The 22953-nt window shown below is 38.5% G+C and overlaps 2 protein-coding genes and 1 long non-coding RNA gene across 3 annotated transcripts in view; 2 read left to right on the plus strand and 1 right to left on the minus strand.

The window, feature by feature from the left end:
* The window catches only part of LOC121396103, a 211964-nt gene that overhangs the window by 177455 nt on the left and 11556 nt on the right, over positions 1–22953 (minus strand). The window lies entirely within an intron of this gene.
* Positions 1–22953, plus strand: part of LOC121396074 (cilia- and flagella-associated protein 251-like) — a 123756-nt gene that overhangs the window by 79436 nt on the left and 21367 nt on the right. The window lies entirely within an intron of this gene.
* LOC121396091 (dixin-A-like) lies at positions 317–10397 on the plus strand. The gene is made up of 5 exons (XM_041570695.1): positions 317–1662; positions 2310–2381; positions 4173–4284; positions 7269–7377; positions 9592–10397. Exons 3-5 carry the CDS (start codon positions 4175–4177, stop codon positions 9670–9672), a joined length of 300 nt encoding a protein of 99 aa, XP_041426629.1. The 5' UTR covers positions 317–1662; positions 2310–2381; positions 4173–4174; the 3' UTR covers positions 9673–10397.

Consider the following 22953-nt stretch of genomic DNA (forward strand, 5'->3'; position numbering starts at 1 on the left):
TTAATAAAGTCTTTGCAATTTTAAATTTTTATTTGTCTTGGTGTTTATTTTTTGATGTGTAGTAACGAATTTTTTAAAAATGTTTTTTGATGTTACTGGTCCTTTAAATAAACCCAATAGGCTGGTTTTGCTTCCAATAAGGAATAATTATATCTTAGTTTGGATCAATTACAAGGTACTATTTTATTATGATTATTATTATTATTACTACAGAGAAAAAGGAAATCATTTTTAAAAATTTGCATTATTTGGATAAAATGGAGTCTGTCGGAGACAGCCTTTCAGTAATTCGGGTTTCTGGATAACAGATCCAATTCCTGTATCATTATTTTATCATGGCATGGTCTACTTATGAGAACATGTCAAAGAAGCGTGTGTAAGTTATGTAAGTAAGATGATAATTGGTCCCTGTGCTTGGTTCCACTCAGAGCCCAGAGCAGTCTTAATTTGCACTACCATGGAAAATATGCCACTGCCCACCTTAAAATTAAATGCAGGCCATGTGGTGTTGAACATCCTAAATGAATCTGTTTATTTTTTTAGGTGGACTTACAGAGAAAAATGGAAGAGAGGAGCCAGTTTATTGCAGACTATAAAGTAAAAATGATATTGTAACAAACAGTATCTATTTAAATGGTATTTACCAGAGCAAATAAGAGTATTCATATAAAATCTGTAAAAAATTTTGCTTTCAAATAAAGCATCTTCAGAGATTAATATGGTATATAGTAACATCCCGCTGTATTCTTTAAAGAGGATGTCTAAAAATAAATAGATTGTGTAAAAAGTATGTGCCTGCCACTAAACAGGTACAGTGCATATTTGAGTTATTATTGTAATCATCATCTGCAAATTTCCCAAAGCTGTCTGTGATGGTTTTCATTCATTTAGCCCATGATACTGTATATAGTAGCGGTAAATTAAAACCAAACAGACTTGCTTCAGACAACTAGTTTCCCACTAGTTTGAAATAGGTATTTACCCACAATATCCTAAGAGAAAAGAATTTCTGTCCCTAAACTTAAATTAGAATTGGTTGTTCCAAATTGACACACGACATCAGTCATATACAATGCTATTTTACCATCTTTACTCCAATGATTATATTGACCATTGATTAGTAATTGATATGATTATTGGGCAAATACATTTACCATCATGTACAAGCAGTTACTGGAAATATGGATAGTTTTGAGGCAATTACACAGACAGGCACCTGCTATTATAGTTGAAATTGACCTACTTTATCTTCTCCTGTCTCCCATAAAATGTACAAATACAAATTTAATTGGCACATCTGAGACACACATTCACACCACTTTTGCAATGTTATACGTTATAGATAGATAATGTTATAGATAAATCTATAGGCTCTGTTTCATCCACAGATGATCCACTGAGGAGCTAGCTACTACAACATTCCAGCTGCTATAGTTACCTTTAAAGCATAGATTTCCCAGATTTTCAGCGTTTGTACATTGACTTGATCAAGTGTTTTGCGCCCTGAGAATTTCTCTAAAGGTCCCTTGTAATGCACGCCAGTAACCTTGATAATGAATGTTATTGCAGAAAGATTTAACCAAGAAGGAATGGCTTATACAACAACTGCAAGGAAAGCTTGATGAATCTCAACGGAAGCTTTCTGAAGCCAACTATCACAAGGTACTGGTAACTTTTAATTGCTGGCCCCTCATTGACTAATGCAATGACCCCTGTTCTTGTGGTTTATCAAATTATATTGTTCATATAGAACAAGCTGGGCTATCCGGCACTTAAGGGAATCCACAGGACCAAATTATAAAAGTAAAGGCAACGTTTATCGATTAAAGTTAAAAAATACACATTACCATAGGCACTACGCATTTGTGTCCAATAGGCACTTAGCCATGGGCCCATGACTAAGCGCCTATTTGGGCAAGAAACATGGATTCCCTTAGAGTGATGGATAGCCCAACCTGTTCCATCTGCATAATATCGATTTGCCATTCCCTGAGCTGAGGGGCGGGGGATGGTGCACCTGGACTAGTGATTCTGCTTGGTGGGTTATCTACCTTGTCATTCTGTTGCACCTCTCACTTCTCTTTGTCTTATCAAGTTATATTGTCAACACCGTTTGTTTTGTTGATTTTTAGCAATTTATAGATTAACTGTGTGATGGTCATTCCACGTGTTTCAATTATTTATGTGAGTTTGAAAATATATTTCTATACAAACCATGGCTCACGAAAAATTATACAAATGGTTATAATTATAGTTTTCTATTAGTGCGAGTGTAAAATGTTTGTGTTTATTTAAATGTTTTGTTTCAGACTGACCTTCAGAAAGAGTTGGATCACCGGAAGGCTCTTCCTCAGCAGTACATGAATGAAGAAGATGATCAGGTAGAGCTGAGTGTTTCACGTTACTCTATATATAGTGGCCACAGTTGTATTCACTTCTGCATTCTTTTTCTCTTTACACGCTGTGTTCTGCAGAATGGCACCAGGCCTCTGTGCTCCATTTTTCAGCAAGTTCTTGCCTGTGCTCTGCTCCTTAAACATTTTAAAGTAGAGTTCAGCTTTAACTGGGATTCAAATCCTTGTTAGACAAGCACTAAAGGGTGCTGACTTGCACCCCTGGCAAACGTAAATGATTCCAATGGAATTCTACAACAGCAGATAAGTATAATATATCAAGGGAAAATTGTCTGCAGCATTAGCAGTAAAGTGTCACCAGACATCTACGTGATATGGTCACCCCCTAAATTATATATTTTTTTAACCTGCAACCTAATTTTTCCTGAGAAAAAATAGGTTAGACAATATTGAATAGAATAAGTGTTGGACAATATTGACATCAAGGGGTCTATGTATTAAAGGTCGAGTTTTTTTTGTGAAAAAACCTTGAATATTTGGAAAGAAACAAAACCTCACATTTTTAGAGATTTATTATGCTTTATGCATCAAAAAATCTGAAAATACTCCAGCTAAAGCCTGTTAAATTCATGTAAAAGTCAATGGCAGAGGTTTAACCATTTGAAGATGTTTTTTGCCTTCATAATTTTCTGGTGTTTGGGGTGCTGGTTTTCTCTGAAAACACTACAAATTCAGGTTTCTGGGCACTAAGTTTTTATTCAATAGTCCCCCATACACTGAAGGAGTTATGTCATAGTAGATGTAGATTTACTATGGGCTTGGAAACCAAAAACAATAATTTTAGATGTTTTCTTTTATACAGTAGACAAGTAAATCATCATATATATTATATATTATAGCAGCAACAAGTTAACCAATGCTTCATGTTCAACAAACAAAAATGTGATTAGAGGGCCCTGCAATCTGTAGATTGTGGCAAATGCCAGAGAAGCTGCTGTAAGATACAATAGACAGTCACTATCATTGGGGCTCTGGGAGTTGTTTGGGCCTCTGTGTATTTGAAATGCCAGGGTAGATTTTAAATCTCAGCTTGGACCTTCTGCCATTTTTTTTTTGCTTTCCTATTTATCATACCGAGTGGTTTACTGTATTTTGTTCTCTTGAGCTGCTTGTCAGAATTTACTATTTATATTAACTAGTGGATAAATACAAGTAACAAAATGGTAACCACACTGTTGTACCTACTTACATTTTCTCTTAGTAAGTCATTCAGTTACTTTACAACTTAAAAGAAATATGACCTTCCTGTTTTAAGAATAGTACCATTCCCTCTACATGATGCTCTAGGGAACCATGTTTGCAGTCTAGTATTTGAGAAAATGCAGCACAAGGCCCATCATGCTGTGATTTTACTACACACTGGGCAGTGATATTTTAAAGGGGTTGTACACCTTCAAATACTTTTCAGTTCATTTGGTTTCAGATTGTTCACTAGAAATAAAGACTTTCCAATTACTTTCTATTTGTGACCATTTTTCTAATATTGAAGTGTAAAGTAAAGAGTTGCAGTATTTCTGGTCAGGTGATCTCATCACAAAATGGGGGTTCAAGGCAAGAGATGTAAAAGGGCAATATTTGCTTAAATATATACACCAGTTTGGTAAGATTCTTTAATATGCCACTTAATATGATATAAACTATCTGTTGCTTAAGTAATCATTTTGGGGGTATAGTTTTCCTTTAAGTGACAAGGGTAGGGAGGCACAGTATAAACACAATTATATTGTCCATAACTTTTTGTTATATTGATTTTTGCAGCAATGTCACATTCACAGAGCACCCCAGTCATGGGCAGCAGCAACTCATCCACCAAAGTGCTGTACTTTACTGACCGCTCTCTGACACCCTTCATGGTCACTTTACCAAAGAGGTAATGGTAAATGCAATATCAAGCTACATACAATATCAAGATAATCGTTGTTTGTAAATGTATATAAAAGAAAAAACAATACTGAACAGCTATATAACATTGTAAACAAAAATATCAAAAACAAAAAAGGAGAAAAAGCACAGGTAACATAGCAGATAACAGATTAAACACCATTTTATTGGACACACATGGTTTATCTGTTATGTGCTATTTAACCTGTGCCTTTTCTCCTTTTTTCCAGCTTGAATGGCTGGCTGCATGGCTACAGAGCAGCTTGTTTATATAAACTATAGTAGTGTTTCTGAAGCAACTTTTACCAGTGAATGCTCTATGTATATTATATGTTAAAGCGATATTGACACTTTCCTATAAAAATCATAGGAACGTGTCCATATCAAGGAGGTGCTGCACGCCGAATAGTTTCCACTAAAAGCCACCCCCAGCCCCTCGAAGCTTTGTAAAAGCCGTCCCTCTGACACTTCAAACAAATCTTCTGCGTTGCTTCAAGGACCAGTAACATCAAAATAATTTTTTAAAAAATTCGTTAGTATACAACGAAAAATAAACATCAAGACAAATAAAAATTTTAAATTACAAAGCCTTTATTAAGAAATAACTTACTGAAACGCCACTTCCTGTCCTCTTCAGAAAAGGCGATAGGGCGACCATCCAGCGGTGCTCGATTTCTCCTCCCTGGCTGGATTCTGCATTGAAGAGAGAAGAGGATGGAGCGTGATGGGGCCACTGCTCTTCTGCAAATAATCCTCACAGCATTGGCAGTAACAGAGATACATGGAAAGTCTATTTTCTATGCCAGATATGATGGCCAATGCTGTGCTCTTTGCCACTATATCGCTACAACCTGTCTTTTGTGTATAAATCCCCAAAGGCTCCATTACTAACTTTGGCACATAGGGACAGGCGCTCTTCAATGCAGAATCTCTCAGTTCCGTTGCTTCCTTTTCCTGTAGTAGGGTTTTTTTGTAGTGGGGTTCGTGCTGGCTGTACGGGTCCCCTGGGGAAGGGGAGAGGTTCCTTGCATTTGAGTTGCGCTGTACCTAGCATCTCGGCGGAACTGAGCGAGTCTCTGAAGAGTGGGGCTGGGGAGCTCCGTAAAATTCGGGGATTGCCTGAGCGCGTCACACCTGACTTGTAGGATAATGTGTTGTCGCTCAAAGCCCCCCCGGTGCGTTTGTATGGGAGCTTCCGTGCCGGTATTGAGATCTGCCACCCCGCCCGCGTCTCCAGCCTGACACCCACGCGATTCTCCCGTGGGCTTCTCTAATGGCGCCTGTCCCTATGTGCCAGAGGGGGGGTGTTCGTGATAGTAATAGAGCCTTTGGGGATTTATACACAAAAGACAGCACGTATCGATATTGTGGCAAAGAGCACAGCATTGGCCATCATATCTGGCATAGAAAATAGACTTTTCTATCGCTGTATCTGCGCTTGTATCGCTGTTACTGCCAAAGCTGTGAGGATTATTTGCAGAAGAGCAGCGGCCCCATCACGCTCCATCCTCTTCTCTCTTCAATGCAGAATCCCGCCAGGGAGGAAAAATCGAGCACCGCTGGATGGATGGTCGCCCTATCGCCTTTTCTGAAGAGGACAGGAAGTGGAGTTTCAGTAAGTCATTTCTTAATAAAGGCTTTGCAATTTAAAAGTTTAATTTGTCTTGGTGTTTATTTTTCGTTGTATACTAACGAATTTTTTTTTTTAATTTTTTGATGTTACTGGTCCATTCAGTAATGCTGAACTGGGGGCAGAGTGATCCTTCCATTGGCTGGAGTCCTGTTCTAATTTGTAATTAGCCTATGGAAGGATTGCAACGCCCCCAGCCCAGTGTCATTGAAAAAATGCAGAAGATCATTTAGGAGTGTCAGTAGGGTCGGCTTAACAAAGGTTCGCGGGGCTGGGGGGGGTTTAGAAGAAACTATTCGGCCTGCAGCACCTCCTTGATAAGGATACGTTCCTATGATTTTTATAGGAATGTGTTGGTATTGCTTTAATTACTTTAAAATGCTTTCATTTTTGGTGTTACTGTTGCTTTAACCACTTGCCGGCTATAGATTATAAATGCTACAGTGCCAGCTCTTCTGCCATCTCCTTAATTAAAGCTGCACTACCGGTATGTGATGAGTGAGTTCTGGCAGGAAAGTCCCTCAAAACCAACAGAGAAAACACTTGGGGGCAGATTTATCAAGGGTCGAATTCCGACCATCGAATTGAAATACTTTGAATTCAATATTCGAATTCGAACTTTTTTCATAGAATTTTGGTATTCTGCGGTCGAAGTAAAATCGTTCGATCAAACTATTAAATCGATTTTACTGCTACTTCAAAAAACTTATAAAAATGCTATAGAAGGTCCCCATAGGCTAACATAGCACTTCAGGTTTAATTTGGCGAAGTATTGAAGTCAAAGTTTTTCTAAAGAGACAGTACTTTGATTATCGAATGGTTGAATATTTGAATATTTGAACTATTTTACTTCTAATCTAAGCCGTAGTATCCTATTCAATGGTCGAAGTATCCAAAAAATGACTTTGAATTTTTTTACTTCGAAAATGGCCAGAGACCAGAGTGTCAGACAAGAAGGCTAAGAAAACTACTCTGCCTTGATTCCTGCAACCCTGCTGTGCCCTTTGGAGCTCACTGTATAATTATCACATGCTCACCCAAGCCTTAACACAGCCTTCAAACCCTTTGCCCTGAGTCCATGGCTCCAGCTGAAACTCTTGACCTTTGACCAAGTTTGGGTGGAAAGGGCAGAAGGCAAGACAATGTTAGCCTTAGTCATCTTGCCCTACTATTGCTACCATTTCCTAGTTAACCAGTCTTTATACTTAATAATCCTGACAGAAGCGCTTTTTCTTCCAAAGATAAAAAGGACTCTGGTTGCCTAATCTCCTTCTAGATAATGTGCCGAGACAGTTGAATCTCCCTCCAGTTAATTATTATAAATTAATGTTCTCCATCAATAGTTTAGGAGAGGTGACACTGAGGGACTTCAGAGCAGCTATTGGTCAAGAGGGAAGTCCCAGATACCACTTCAAGGCTTTGGATCCTGAATTTGGAACAGTGAAAGAAGAGGTAAGATTCCTTTTAATAAGTTTCTACATATTAATAAGGGACCTGAATAAATCTTTGATAGCAATTCCTCATGGAACAAAGTGCAAGGTGCCCTAGTCATGGAAATCCTCTAGTAGGTTGAAAATATTTTCCATGATGCAAAGTTGTTTACTCATGGTTGTGTTAGTGGCATGGGTAGAAAGTAACCTGCTCCATGCTGCTGTCAGTCATGTGATTATTTCAGAAGCTCTGCAAGGATTCAAGATGTTCACTCAAGATCAGTTACCCTTTACCCATATACTACACTGCTGCTGAAATAAGTGACTGACTTAACAAGGAATGTGAACAAGATAAGGAGGCCTGACCAATGTACCATAAACAAATTAAATGAACTTATGGCGAATGGCACACATACTGTTAGCTTTGCTGTGGCATTTTAGCACAAACACAGCAAATACTACTCAGTGATGCTTATCATTTACATGACATTAAGCAATTGTCAATTTTTAGGCAAAAAAACCACTAGCCAATTCGGTTATTTCCATTCTTGTATATGACAGGTTTCACTGAGAAATACATTTCAGGTGTTTTTATGTTGGGTGAAATATGCATTAGGAGGGAGAAAACACATTTACTAACCTTCTATACCTGCTCCATGCATTAAAATGCAAGGTGCAAAATACAGGACACGAAAAAACTTTGGAATTAGCACCTGCCTTAAAGGAGAACTACACCCAAAAAATGAATATGGATAAAAATGCCCTATTTTATATACTGAATTTATTACACCAGCATAACATTTCAGCTTCTCAATAGCAGCAATAATCCAGGACTTCAAACTTGTCACAGGGGGTCTCCATCTTGGAAAGTGTCTGTGACACTCACATGCTCAGTTGGCTCTGAGCAGCTGTTGAGAAGCTAAGCTTAGGGGTCGTCTTTGCAAATATCAAGCAGAAAATGAGGTTGGCCTGTAATATAAGCAGGGCTGATAATTAAATTCTGATGCTAGTTGCACTTGTTTCTGTGCTGCCATGTAGTAATTATCTGTATTAATTACTAATCAGCCTTATATTGTGACATTTCTATTCTATGTGTACTGTATATTGTGAGTGGGTCCATAAGCTCAGTAAGTGACAGCAGCACAGAGCATGTGCAGTAAATCAGCAGAAAAGAAGATGTGGAGCTACTGGGGCATCTTTGGAGACACATATCTTTACTGCTAAAGGGCTGTGGTTGCCTTGGGCTGATACAGAAGCCCAAAACATAATGTACAACATTTCTAGCCTACTTCTTTAGTTAAGCTTTAGTTCTCCTTTAAGGATGTGTTTCTTCCAAGACTGAGTGGTGTGCTGCACCTACACATGCTGATTTGTATCTAATCAATCATGTGGCTCTGTGCCAAAATGATGCAATTCCGACCAACACTGATGTGAACAATTAATTAAAGGTGTGAACAATTAAAAGCTAAATGTGTAATTACATAACAATAAACCAATCAACTGCAGAGCTAGTATTGAGTTTCCATAGGGTGCAGCCAAAGGCCTGTAGTACAGCTTAATTGTTGTTTTAAAGGGATACTGTCATGGGAAAATTTTTTTTCCAAACGCATCAGTTAATAGTGTTGCTCCAGCAGAAATATGCACTGAAATCTGTTTCTCAAATGAGCAAACAGATTTTTTTTATATTTCATTTTCAAATCTGACATGGGGCTAGACATATTGTCAGTTTCCCAGCTGCCCCCAATCATGTGACTTGTGCTCTGATAAATTTTTTGCTGCTGTACTGCAAGTTAAAGTGATATCACCCCTCCCTTTTCTCCCAGCAGCCTAACAACAGAATAATAGGATGGTAACTAGATAACAGCTCCCTAACACAAGATGACAGCTCCCTGGTAGATCTAAGAACAGCACTCAATAGTAAAATCCAGGTCCCACTGTGACACCTTCAGTTACATTGAGTAGGAGGAACGACAGCCTGCCAGAAAGCAGTTCCATCCTCAAGTGCTGGCTCTTTCTGAAAGCACATGACCAGGCAAAATTACCTGAGATGGCGCCTACACACCAATATTACAACAACAAAAAAATACACTTGCTGGTTCAGGAATTAAATTTTATATTGTAGAGTGAATTATTTGCTGTGTAGTAATAATTACTTTCAGATTTACACATACATATAATAACATCAGCGTGGAAACGTCCCCAGTAATTGGTTCAGTTCGTGCTTTTCTTTCCCCAGGTGTTTCATGATGAAGATATTATTCCAGGCTGGGAAGGTAAAATAGTAGCCTGGGTGGAAGAAGATCATGGAAGCATTTGAATGATATTGATCATTGGTACAATGAGAAACTCCATGATACGGGTCTGGATATTATATCATGCTGCCAAAAGAGGATTCTGCAGGCACCAAAAGGAAAGCTCATACATAGTTCCAGCTGCAGGAAAGTGGATCCTTACTAGTTGCTGGTGATGCCGTTAATGCATCAAACGAGACAATATACATTTGGGATAGCCGCAATGACATTATTTCTTAGGATTTATGTGGTCCCTGCCTTGTGGTTGCCAGAAGCCTTATAATGTATGAAATACAGTATGTGATGAAGAGTATTCAGTATTTTTCTACAGGTGCACTAAATCTAGTCTTGCAGTTATAGCAGGGCAATATGTAACAGGTCCCTTCAGGTTAGACAATCCTTAGATTGGGTCAAATGCAGTAAACTATTTGCCATCTACGTAGTCTGCATATCATTGGTTGGAACATGGAAACATAAATTCTACAGCATAGGCCACTCAGATGGCCAGATTGTTATTGCTGTAGAATTTAAATCTATGGTACAAAAATGGTTAAAGCATGGATATTCATCCTGGGCCTGTACATCTCACAAGATACGGTGTAGGAGGCTTATAGTTCAGTGCTAACCATACACATATTAAAAAGATGTTTTCAGATTTTTGCCTGAAAACCACTAAATCTTCGGATTATTACACGAAACCCATCGCAGATGAAGATATCTTTGGGACTTCTCCCACTGACTTATATGTAACCATGGCAGGTCTGAGATGCCGGATTTTCAAATTCAGACTTTTTCCATACTCTGAGCATAATATATCCCAAAAAAATTCAAGTTTTTTTTTCATTTTTTACTTAGCATTCAGACTTTAATAAATAACCCCTGTAATGTTTACATTTTACATTTGTGCTTTTGAAGATTCGCCATCATTTCTAGAAAGCATTATATTTGTATTTCAAATACTTGAGGCAGTTCATAAATATGTATTATCTAAGGCTGTGGACAGCAATCTTTTATCTCAGCAGAGCTGATAGGAAACACAATACAATATAAACCAGGGCTTCAGCTATAGGTTCATTGCACATGGTACAGTATGTTTATTCCCCGCATTAGATTAAAGATCAATTCTCAAGCATTTTGTCACACACGACAGAAGTAAATTTACACAGGCAACAAAATGAATGACACACATCATTCTGTGTTGCTCATGTGTTTAGCAGCTAATACAGAGAATTGCTTCCCATTCATTGTAATGACAGTTGCCTTGACCTTGCGGGGGCACTTGGTGCAGCAGTGGTTGTTTCCTCAGGTCCGATTGGCAGAAAAGAAATTCTTTTATCTCATGCCAGATGTATTCAAGTCAAACGTATTTAAATTTTTGGCGTTACTAATGGCATATGTACCACTGCCCCTATTAAAGTATGGGGAATGCTATGGTCACGGGCCTGCTCAAAATATGGCTCTGTGATCCCCACAAACAGATAGCATTTTTAGTGACAAGCTGAAAAGAAAGGCTAATAATTTGTTAAGGCAAAAGCAAACATTGCCATTGTACTCCAAATTGTTCACCTATGAGCAAGATGGCCTCTGCTTTTAAGTCAAGGCATACAAAGTAGAGCATCCGAAATTGCAGCATTTAGGAATCTGGGCAAACAGTATTTCTTGTGTTTTACGCCCCTAGTGATTCCATTTGCTACTAGTGGAGTATGATTATAAATGATATCAAGGAGGGCCCAGTGTGCACTGTAAAATCACTAGGAACAAGTATAAGTGTATGGGTCCATAAGATATTTTGCACTTAGTGCACCAACACTTGTGTCTACCCAGCTCACTATATTCTCTTCCTACAACTTCCCTCCCCTGCTTATTATATAGATGCAGAAGCGTAAAGACTTGGACTGGTCATTTTTTGAATAGATACAGTATATAAGATCTGAATTCACCAGCACCCAAACCCTGATTATATTTCAGAGTTATGTCTTTATAGGGCTCAATATTTAATATGCAATAATACATATTAAAATTGGATGAATTTTAATTCTATGGTTTCAGGGCCTTCTAAATTTCGGTCTCTTCAGATATTGGCAGTAATAACCTAAAACTCACCCTGTTAACTCAAATATTTTGATCTTTCTGCTTTTATGCAAACTACCTCTCTTAACTGCTGCTTATAACCATAAACATAATCTGCCCTAAATCCTAAAAAACTCCTTCTACATAACTTATCAGTGTCCCAGCCTACAACCAATAGCAAGTGGCGGAACTACCGGGGGAGCAGGGGGTGCGAGTGGGACAGGGCCCGCACCCCCTCAGGGCCCCCCGGCAGCCCACGCGCCACTAAACTGCAGTCTGAAAATTGCGTACGGAGGGGGGCGGGGTGCCGGCTGCGCCTCACGCACCAGGGCCCGCCCCCTCTAGTTACTTTATTGCCAGTAGCTCAATTCTTTTATCTGTTTTTATCATAACTAACATAACCTTTAGCTGCTACAACACACGCTTACTCTTGGTTTCCTTATAGAGACTCCATGAAACATTGACATTGTTTCTTTTAATGGTCCTTGCAGTCACTTATTCCATAACATTCTCACATTTCCACCAAAAGAGCTTACATTCATTCCCATCCCATGTGCTGACAACAGAAAATAATGCCTTTCTTATGTACATGTCTTATAACATTAACTATCATAATCATCAATATACCTTGTAAGGTCCATTAAGCCTTATGTAGAGCAATGTTAAGGGATGTATTATTATAGGCTAAAGTGATAGTTTGCCTTAACCGTAAATATATTTATGTATTTAGTTTCAGAGATGAGACAACAGGAAAAAAATCTGAAATGTTCCACTGAAAATAATAAGGTGGCACTTTATTTTTACATTATCTTTATAGTAAATAACCTTTTTTTTATGCCTTTTAGAATAAAAATGTTAATTTAGAATAAAGACTAAAAAGGATCAGTTAAGCTCTTGTTTAAAGGATCTATTGTGTCCATTTACATAGTCTAAAGATTGCCATACATTTAGGATCCAATCGGCTGCTTAATGGATCCCTTTGGCAGCTTAAATCTGCTCTTGTATGGCCACCTTGAGGCTAAGGGCAAATGTGGTGAATCATCTGCTGTCAGAGAAACTGCAGTTTGAAAAAGATTGACGCCAATACCTTGTCTGCTGCAAATGGGGGTTTCCCAATCTTTATTTCATGGTACACTTCACAGTTATCAAACGTTTCGGGACCGCAAAAGAGAACCTGTGCAAAAATTATAGACAAAGCAGTTGTGATCCCTATGTAAAAGAAGAAAAATGTAACTGTTTGTGTCCATCTTGTTACAGTCCATAAGTGTTATACAACATTTTGCAATAAGCGAGAATATATCATGATCAATTTTCTTTCATCTTTGCCATTAAAAATTCATTCATGTGAATATCTATTGTGTATAAAGTGCATCAAATTCCACCTGTAATAAATATCAATATAAAATACAATCAATAAAAGTCTTCTACTTTACTGATAATAACTCATTTTTTTTGATTGTATTTTATATTGATATTTATTACAGGTGGAATTTGATGCACTTTATACACAATAGATATTCACACGAATGAATATAGTTTTAAAAGATACAGTGCACCAATCTGTAATCTTTCAAACAAACATGTGCTTCTGTCTGATATTTCATCAACCAGCATAACCAGTTTCAAATCCATGAATTTGTGGATAGTGCTTAAAGGGGTGGTTCACCTTCAAACAACTAGTTGGTTTCAGATAGATCACCAGAAATAATGACCTTTTCCAATAATTTTCTATTTTCTATATGTGACCGTTTTTCTAATATTGAAGTGTAAAGTTTCATTTTTCACCTTCTAAAGCAGCTCTGGGAGGGGGGGGGGTCACCGACCCTGTAAACTGTTCTAAATGGATACATTTAGTTGATACATTTCTTATCTTTGTCCCTGCTGAGCAGAATCTCTGGGTTTCATTACAGGCAGTTGTTAGAATTGATACAATAGTTGTTAATTCTCCAGAGATGCTGCTGAGAAATGTTTCAACTCAATGTTGCAAAATTGTAACAGTTCAGAGTCTGCACCTGATTTACTGAGCTGCCAGACTCAAACACCAGAGACACGAACATTCAACTTTAAACTTAGATTTTGGAAAAACAATAAAAAATAAATAATGGAAAGTAATTGGAAAAAGTCTTTATTTCTGGGGAACAATCTAAAACAACTGAATTGAAAAAAGTGTTTGGAAGGTGAACAACCCCTTTAATGTTCAGATTTGAAATGTATGCCATTAAAACTGCCTTGTGTTCTTGATCCTCATAGAAAAACACATATCAAATGAAATACATTGTTATCAGGTATGGCTATACAGATGAAGGTCTGTGGGTTAGACGCAGCCCCCCAAGTCAATTTAATGGTCCCCTATGCCCTCTAAAACAGCGTCATCCTACTTTAATTTGAGTGGTGAACGTTATATTTATAGGATTATTGGCCCACAGCATGGAAAAGTTAGGCATGAATGTTTAAAAGGACTACAAAATAGATGGCAATCAAGAATTGTGTTATATGGAGATTTTATACATAGAATTTGTCTACACTTCTGAAATGTTTCTGTTGTCAAAGGTGAATCTGTAAACACACACACACATATATATCAAGAACAGACAATATATATCAAGAACAGGCACTGAACACTGGGTAAAAAATCCATCCCATTTTCTGTACGTCAGTTGTATACACAATTACAATTCATTGTGTAAAATAAGAATGCTTCTTTTTTGCAATGATTTGTAAACCTCTGGCTGGAAACAAAATCTTTTTTTTTGTTCTAATTGTACAACAATGTAATTATTTAAACAGAATCTTTTTTTTTTTTGATTTGTGCCTATTTTTACACTGGTAACGCATCTTTATATTGTCAAATTAATCTCCCACCAAAATGTCACAAAATTGTTTTGGTGTTTCGTACGCTACGTTTAAAAGGGGCTTCAAGTTCGTATTGAAAAAAAGTTTGTTTATTTTATTTGTTAAAGAAAAGAATTGGTTTTATGCCAACAATTGTACATACAGAATATATGTTTTGTGGCCTATCCTATGTACATAAACAGTGATGTTTTTACCCGTCTTGTGTTGCCTAATTTATTTTCTTTTTAAGCCAAAATGAGTCATAAATGAATTATTTAATTATTAAAAATAAATTATTATTAGATCATTTTGTTATGAACAAAAAACACTATTATTTTTGTTATCAGAAATCTTTGAGGCTGTTGAAATACGTAACAAAAAAATTACAGGGGTATTTGTGACTGCAAATACCTGGATTTTAAAACAACAGAAAATTTTGAAAGGAGTATAACTGATTTTAGTTCTGTAACGCAGGGTATCTCAAACCCAGAACTAACTCCAAGGTTCTTGTCTCTGCCCACTCTTCTGCCTTTAGCAGCCGCCTTTGGCTTCGGGTGGAGCCCTCTGCTACTCCGTCAGGTCTTACCAAGGAGAGAGTTCTGAGTGAGTAAGGGAACCAAGCGTGGTGTTGTAGAATGGGAAACAAGGAATGTAGTCATAAACCAGGCCAGGTCGGTAACAATCAGTCAATACGGTACAGATACAGGAGACGTAGGAATGGCCGGGGGGCACAGGGTGGGTCAAACACACAAAAATTGCTGTACAATATTAGAATCCAAGAGAGTAGTCAAAACGGCCAATAATCAGGACAGGCAGCAGCAGACAGGATGAAAACCAGGGACAGGCAGGATCAGTAACAATTTAGAATACACAGAACAAAGCACCCAGGAACTTATGAAAAGACATAGTAACATAGTTAGTAAAGTTGAAAAAAGACACAAGTCCAACAAGTTCAACCTTTTAGTTTTTTTTTTAGTCTGCCTAACTGCAAGTTGATCCAGAGGAAAGCAAAAAAAACCATCTGAAGCCTCAGAGGGGGAAAAATTCAGATCAGCTTTGAAATTCACAGCACCCCATGGAGTGAACCAAGGCGTGATGGGGAACATTGGTAGCAGCAAACTGTGGCCAACCTCGTAAGTAACTTCTGTGGCTGTATCAGCAGGGGGTTCCAAACGTACGGTGTGTACAGTAACGATCATGTGTGATGAGGGAGAGTTCTCCCTGCAGTATTGTTGTGTGACAAGCTCTTCTCCCCACCCTGTGAGTACACCTGTTCCTTAGCTCCTCAACTGCCCGCTCGCCTCGCTTTCACTCAGTAGTGTGCTAGTGTGTCTCTGCTATTTCTTGTGCAGATACAACCTCAGAGCTCGCTACTGAAGTTTAACAAGTTCTGTTTGAACTTGGGGCGTAATTAAGTGTTTAATGCTAAAGCTTTATGTTATTGGCAGGGCCGCCATTAGGGGGACACAGGGGGTACAAGTGTACCGGGCCTGAAGGGGGGCCTGGCTGTGCTGCACTTTTCAAAATAGGCGGCCCCCCTAGACAGCGCCGAAGCCGTGCCGCCTCTCCGGAAGTGCCAAACAGCCAAAGCCCCGAAGCCACGAAAAGACCCGAACCGAAGTTGAAGTCATGAAGCGGCAAAAATACCTGAAGTCACGAAAGGAGCCGAAGTTGAAGAGTTCAGTTCTACTGAACATCAATGTGTGTTTGTTGATTTTTTTTAAACCCCTGGCCACCAATGTATTATTTTAATACTCTATAGCCCCCGCCACCAATGTTTTTTTTAAAAAATATTTTCTGGGGCCCAATTTTTTTTAACTTGTAAGGGGGGCCCTGGCCGCGGCCCGGCAATCTGTGGGTTCTGGCATATGCATGTATGGTTCCATAGAAAGTTACCATAGAGTGGGCTGGTTGGGGGCTGTTTGGGCCTCTGCGTACTTGGAATGGCATGGCCTATTTTGAATCCCAGTCCAGGCCGGGCCTGGCACCAATGTTTTTTTTAAAAAACATATTCTCTGGGGACCCAATTTTCTTTTAACTTGTAAGGGGGGCCCTGGCGCCAATGTTTTATTAGGGGCCCTGACCATCAATAGCTCTTTATAACTTGTGTGTGTGGGGGGGTTACCATTTTTAGCGCTAATGTCTGTGTGGTCTTTTAACTGTGGTGTGGAGTGGGTGGGGCTAAAAAAACTGTGGGCGCTTTGTGGGCCCTGTAGTTCCAGACCTGAACTCTCCTATGGCCAGCGCTGCCCCCTGATTGTGCCCCCCAGCTCTCAGCACCCACATTGGTTCAGAAACACTGGGGATGCGCAGTGATAAAACAGTTTTTAAAATTTCCCATGCGCCAATCCCCATTGCTCCGGTCCCGATGATGAAAATTTGTGAGAATAAAAGGGATGGGACCGGCGACGAAAGTCATCTGGCCTAGGGGTTCCTGCTATGTAAATCCGGCTTGAGTCAGACGCTGCTCGTACTGACAAATGCTCAAACCTGTGCTCCCCTGTGTTCTGTTTTAAAGCGTTCAGCCACAAGAGCCCAGGAAGGATTGCACACAGCTCTTTACTGACACAGGTGCGTGTAAGTGCTGAATGCAGGTGGAACACAACGTGCTGCATTCCACCTGTGCTCGGTGCTTACATGAGCCTGTGTCAGTACTGGCCCCTTTAAATAAATTAGATTAGAGTCCTGCACCGGGTCAGGTAACCACAGAATACCAGCAAAGTTGTCTAGTTCTGTGTAAAAAAGTCCCTGATACTCTGACCATACCTCCCAACATTTTGGAAATAAAAAGAGGGACAAAAAAGTTGTTGCGCGTAGTGCGCCAACATTTTTGGACCACGCCCCCTAATTACCATGTTAATTTAAAAAAATTTGGCAGGTTATGAAAGTTTGAACATATTTCTGCATTTTTTTTCAGTTATTACAGTTTTGCTAATGAAGGTGAATTGCCCTTTAAGCTTTGAGTCTAACTTCTCCCAAGGGACCTGTTATCTTATATTGTTACAATTATTTATTTGCTTATCTCAAAATTGTTACAAAAGTATCTTATCGTCTGCTGTGGCTGTTCTGGGCTCTCTGCCAAAAGCCAATTAAGTTAGAAACTTTGTTTCTTTGTCTGCCTGTTCAGTCATGAGAAAAACTGGACTTTCCAGTACAAATGAGGGTTGAGCTGTCAAAAGAAGGACTGTCCCTCTAAAAACGGGACAGTTGGGAGGTATGCTCTGACCATACAGGCAGTCCACAGGTTACCCTCCTGGATACCCAGCGAATGTGCGGAACTGGTGCCTCCCACCCTCCCTAGTGGTGCAGGCCAATTGTTTGGTAAATTTGCGCCAGAGTGATGTCACTTCTGGGCAACGACTATGTCACTTCTGGTTTTGTGGATCCCGAATTGGAAGGTAATTTTATAGGGTCCAGTTTGGGTAGCAGCTCTGGGTAGGGGGATGTGTTGGGTGGCGGGTAGGGGTCGGGCTAGCCACGCTGGACTCCTTCCTGAGGGTTGTGCAGATTTGAGCGCTCGTCAGTATGAGCCCTAAAAACACTCAGCCTTTAGCCTTTGTGACTAATAATATCCTTACATTTTACAAGAGGGATACATTATTCATCATATAGTAAACAAGAGCCATCAACATCCTGTAAATGGGGTTAGGGGTAGAATGAGCGGAACTCAAGAACAATGAGCCTGGGGGCTGGTGATGATGGGACACATCACACAAATGATTTTGATGGTGTAGGTAGGTTTGCTAGATAGCTCCTATATGCCTGTGCTATACTGTATCTCAAGAAGCTTTGTGTAGCATATGAATGCAATAGAAACCTTTTGGTGGAATAAATGTTTTTAGGTTTGTCAGGAGACTGGTGTCAAGGACCCAGCCAATTTAGGCTGAGTATGATGTTATGTGGTTGATAAATATGTGCTAGGAGAGGTAGGGCCAGTCAGTATATGCCTGTAGTGATGTCATGAGGCTAGTCAGTAGGTAATGGGAGCTAGGTTATAGGGTCAGTCAGTATACAGTGAGAATCATCATATATGACCTTTTATTATACCCTGGGTGTGATCTTACAAGACCAAAAATCATTTTTGCTGAGAGTGGTGTCATGAGTCCAGTATGAATTTGCTGGGAGCAGTATACTTTTACTTTTAGACACCACTGCGACAGGATTTCATGTTCATGTTCTATTTGAAGATAAAGTATGTAATCTGCACTAACAGCATTAATTCAGACCTCTTAGGCCTTTACCCAAGCTTTGCTGGGAGCCCAGTATGAGGCATTGTGTACTAGAAGCAAATCCAGTGAGTCAGTTAGAAGCAGTGTCACTGAGCTCAGTGAATCAAAATAAACATTTCATTACCAACAACATATTCTTCTAAATCATTTACTTGCATCAGTTAATGATTTAGCTGTTGTTGTCCTCTGTCACATTTGGCTACTGACTATAAATTAAGAAAGGCCTTACACCTTATTCAGAGATACAAGGAAAGTCTGAGGACGTTGACATACTGTAAATGCAAATTATAATTCAAAATTACAATTTATATTCAGTTTTGAAACATTGACATAAGTAAAAAATATATATTCTGTAGAATAAAGAAAATAATAAAAACATATATATTAAGAAATAGAAAAAATATTTATTTTGTAGTTGTAAAGATGTTAAGCCATTACATGTTATTTTCTTTTTCTAAGTTCAAACATTTAGTTTGAATTCAGTTTGTCAAGTGAAGACATTTCTAGGGTTGGCCAGTTACAGTTTGTTGACTAGTAACCCTTTCGATCCTAAGGGATTTGAAAATGAGGCTATTGCCCCCTTGCAAAACAGGATAAGGCTGCAGAAAACCAAAATCTCGATTGTCAGAATTTAAGTTTTTTTAAAATGTAACAGAATTATATGGAACATAAACATAAAAATACTTGTACTTTTTTTGTTGGAATCCAGCTGATATCCTAAAAACCACCAGTAGTGTCCATTGAATTCATTGTGAGGTGACAGGGATGGTTTTTGGTGCTTCTCTTTTAACTAAAAATCTGCTGGTGTAGAGAATACCCTATCCTAGGGCCTAAGGGCCCTTCTCCTTGAGGTGGATCTTTTGCACATTCCACCACAGGGGAATGCAGGGTGAAGCGCAGTCCATTGTTCCTGATGGCATTGTACTGATGTAAGCACATGCAAGTGGAGAACACTGGTGGGACATGACTTGTAACTTTCCCGCAGGTGAATGTAGGGTGAAACAAGCATCTTTAAGAGCCCCAAGGACCCTAATAGTCAGTATTTGGTAAACAATGAAAAAAGCTGAAAGCTACACCTACTAAAATGATGATTGTCAGTAGGTTTAAAGCAAAGCATTGCTGCATGGTAAAACTGTCTTTTGGAGGACAAAGGTCAACATCCAACTTGTGCTTGAGAATGTTGAAATTATTTGTAACTGGTTCAGGCTATATCACTAAAAGTTTATATAAAGAATTTAAAAAAATAGGACCATCAGTTACATATCATATTCAAACATGTTTTCTATTGTTTTATGTGCAAAAAGATATACAGTACAATTTCCTATCCTGAAGGAAAATGACATGGTCTACATTGCATGGGCTATTTTTCTGTAGCGCTTAATGTCATTTAGGAAGTCTTTCATGTTGTTAACTTGTGTGAACTCTTTTCAGAATGTCTGATGTTCATGTGAGCATTACAGACCACATTCACTCTCAACTTATGGATTAGGGCCAACAAGTCTTGCTGACATTTTTAGGATGGCTGCTAGACTGGATTTTAGGTTTCACTATGGACCTGGAAACTCAAGTAGCTTTCTATGCCTTCCTGGCATCTGCATTGGACTCTTTCATTTCTTCCAGACGTGTAAATCTGGTTCTTGGTGATTAAGTGGAAGACAAATACATTTCCAATTCCGACCAATGCCTTTAACAGCATGATGGTATAATTCAGATCTTCTTTCCTCTTGTCTGTGCCACAAATATGAGCATGATTATGTCTTTTATTGCTTTAACTTATTTTTTGGAAATCCCCATAGAGACAGATAGGTAACACTATTTTTTAAAAACACAGAATCAGTTTGCATAGATAGTAACAAGATACTTAAGGGGGAATGCAATATCTTTCACTAGAACAAAAAATGGTCGCTGGCGAACGTTAGCAACCATGTTTGCGCTATTATTGACTGATTAAAGACCAACGACTTCCTCACAAAGTTTGCAACCCAATTGCTTTTGCAAACGTTTGCAGTGTATGTAATAACATTTTACAATTGCAAACCATTTTTTGCAACAAAATATTTAACAAAACTGCAGAGTTGGTGTTAAAGGTTTTCACCGCGCAATTAAGATGCAATAAAAGCCTAACGAACAATATTACATTGTGAAAGGTGAATTTTTATTCACAAAGTTTTGCTCTTTATGAATTTTATTACATTTCATAAATCTGTAACCACTACCTTTATAGAATAAATTGATCAGCCTATTTTTGAAAAACAAAAACCATTATGTTATTGTTCTTAGTTATGTGTATTGTCAGTTCTCTGCTTGAAGAAGTAATACTAATGTAGTGTTAGACAGGGCCAGATTCAAATCAAAGAACAAATTTAATGTTCATTTCAGTTCTACGTTTCTCCATAGGGTATATATGAATTTGAACGTAACAAATTAGGAGAATGCTTTCATTGAACAGAATCGGACCCATAATTATGGGACAAGACAATTTGCTATTACTAATTTGAGAATAGTTTTCATTTTGATGGTGTTTGATTTAAATTGATCTACTTAAATTTGCTATTGTGGCTACCTTCCTGGCAACCTACATAATGTAAAATATGAGTGCTCTGAACCCATTGTATGCATGCATAGCAGCAGGTGCATTAAGTATCCTGCACCAGAGTCCAGGTGGTGATTCCTGATATTTTGACTAAAAACCCCATTGATGGAGCTACCTTATGGATAAGAAATAGGGGGGTTACTGGAAATGTTCCAAAGTTGAAAGTCAAGAGAAAGGGGTAGATTGTGTGAAAAGAAGAATCAAATGCTCTCAAGCAGCCTGGGATGTAGGATTGTGAAACTGTTGCCCTGAAGGATAATGTCAGAATAATGGGAGAAGAATGAAAGATGTTTAGTTTTAGTAAGGTTACATAATAATGAGAGGATACTGAGAAAGACATTAGTTAGCACTGTTCATAAGATAGCACACAGAACATAAGACTGCGCAGGTGTAGCTGGAGAACAGTAGGGATGTGCTTCCTCAGGCACTGGTAAGGGAGAATAGGTGGTATGTAATACATAAGTTTCACTGTGACTGTAGAATTAGAATGTTAAGTTCAATAATATCCACCAAATAGAAAATACTGTATAATCAATCATGACTGTTTTTGTTTTCGCATGGGCTAAACCATACTAAGAGCTGTAGTGTAGCAACATGAAGTAGCCATCTTAAATAAATACTGCCTGAAGAGTTTGCCAGCTTTGTGTGCACATAGCTCCCTGTCATTTCTTGTTTATGCTATTGTCACTGCAGGTATTAACAAATCCTTTCCGGAGCGATCTTTAAGCTTTACTATTCATGTTCAGTCTAGAACAAACCCTGGTGATAAGTGAGGGCTATTAAATCTTAGGATAACCTAGTGAGCTGCTGTCACTCCATTGAGGGTTGTGAGTGGGTTTAGTCTTCCACAGAGGCTGCAGAATGCCGTCTGACTACTAAACATTTGGATTCCCGTATGTAACAATAGAGCTTTAGTGTACACACATCTCTAGAAGATAGAGTGTAGGTATGGTGCAGGCATGGGCTATTCAGTGTTAGAAGCATATATTAAAAAAAAAAAGAAACAGATTGCGAAAATGTTAAGCAAATGTATTGGATCTAAGTAAGAATCATGGGTATCCTTGAGTCAGAGATTGCACTCACACATAGGTAAGCACTGCACTGTGATAGAGATGGTGCACTATAAGCACATATGTCATGCCTGGTGATTAAAGAAGAATAGTAATGGTGATTGTTTAGTTCCTATACATCACTCAATGAATTTTCCATTTCATTAAGAAGTTTCATATAGGCACCCAGTATCTACCCCTGACATCTGCGTTGACAGATGGTTGGACCAAAGTTATAAATAGATATGGGATCTGTTATTCGGAAACCCATTAGCCAGAAAGTTCTGAATTATTTAAAATGTTTAAAATGATTTATTTTTTCTCTGTAATAATACAACAGAACCTTGTATAATGAATCCTTATTCAATCCAATCCAATTGGAAGTAATAACTGTTTCAATGATTTTTATTAGACTTAATATATGGTGATTTAAATTATGGAAAGACCCCATAGCTGTAAACCCCAGTTTGCGAGCATTCTGTATAATAGAGCCTATAGCTGTAATTGCTCATTAGTATCTAAACAGAGAATCCA

Source organism: Xenopus laevis, chromosome 7S (assembly GCF_017654675.1).
Source record: "Xenopus laevis strain J_2021 chromosome 7S, Xenopus_laevis_v10.1, whole genome shotgun sequence".
NCBI classification, from domain to species: domain Eukaryota; kingdom Metazoa; phylum Chordata; class Amphibia; order Anura; family Pipidae; genus Xenopus; species Xenopus laevis.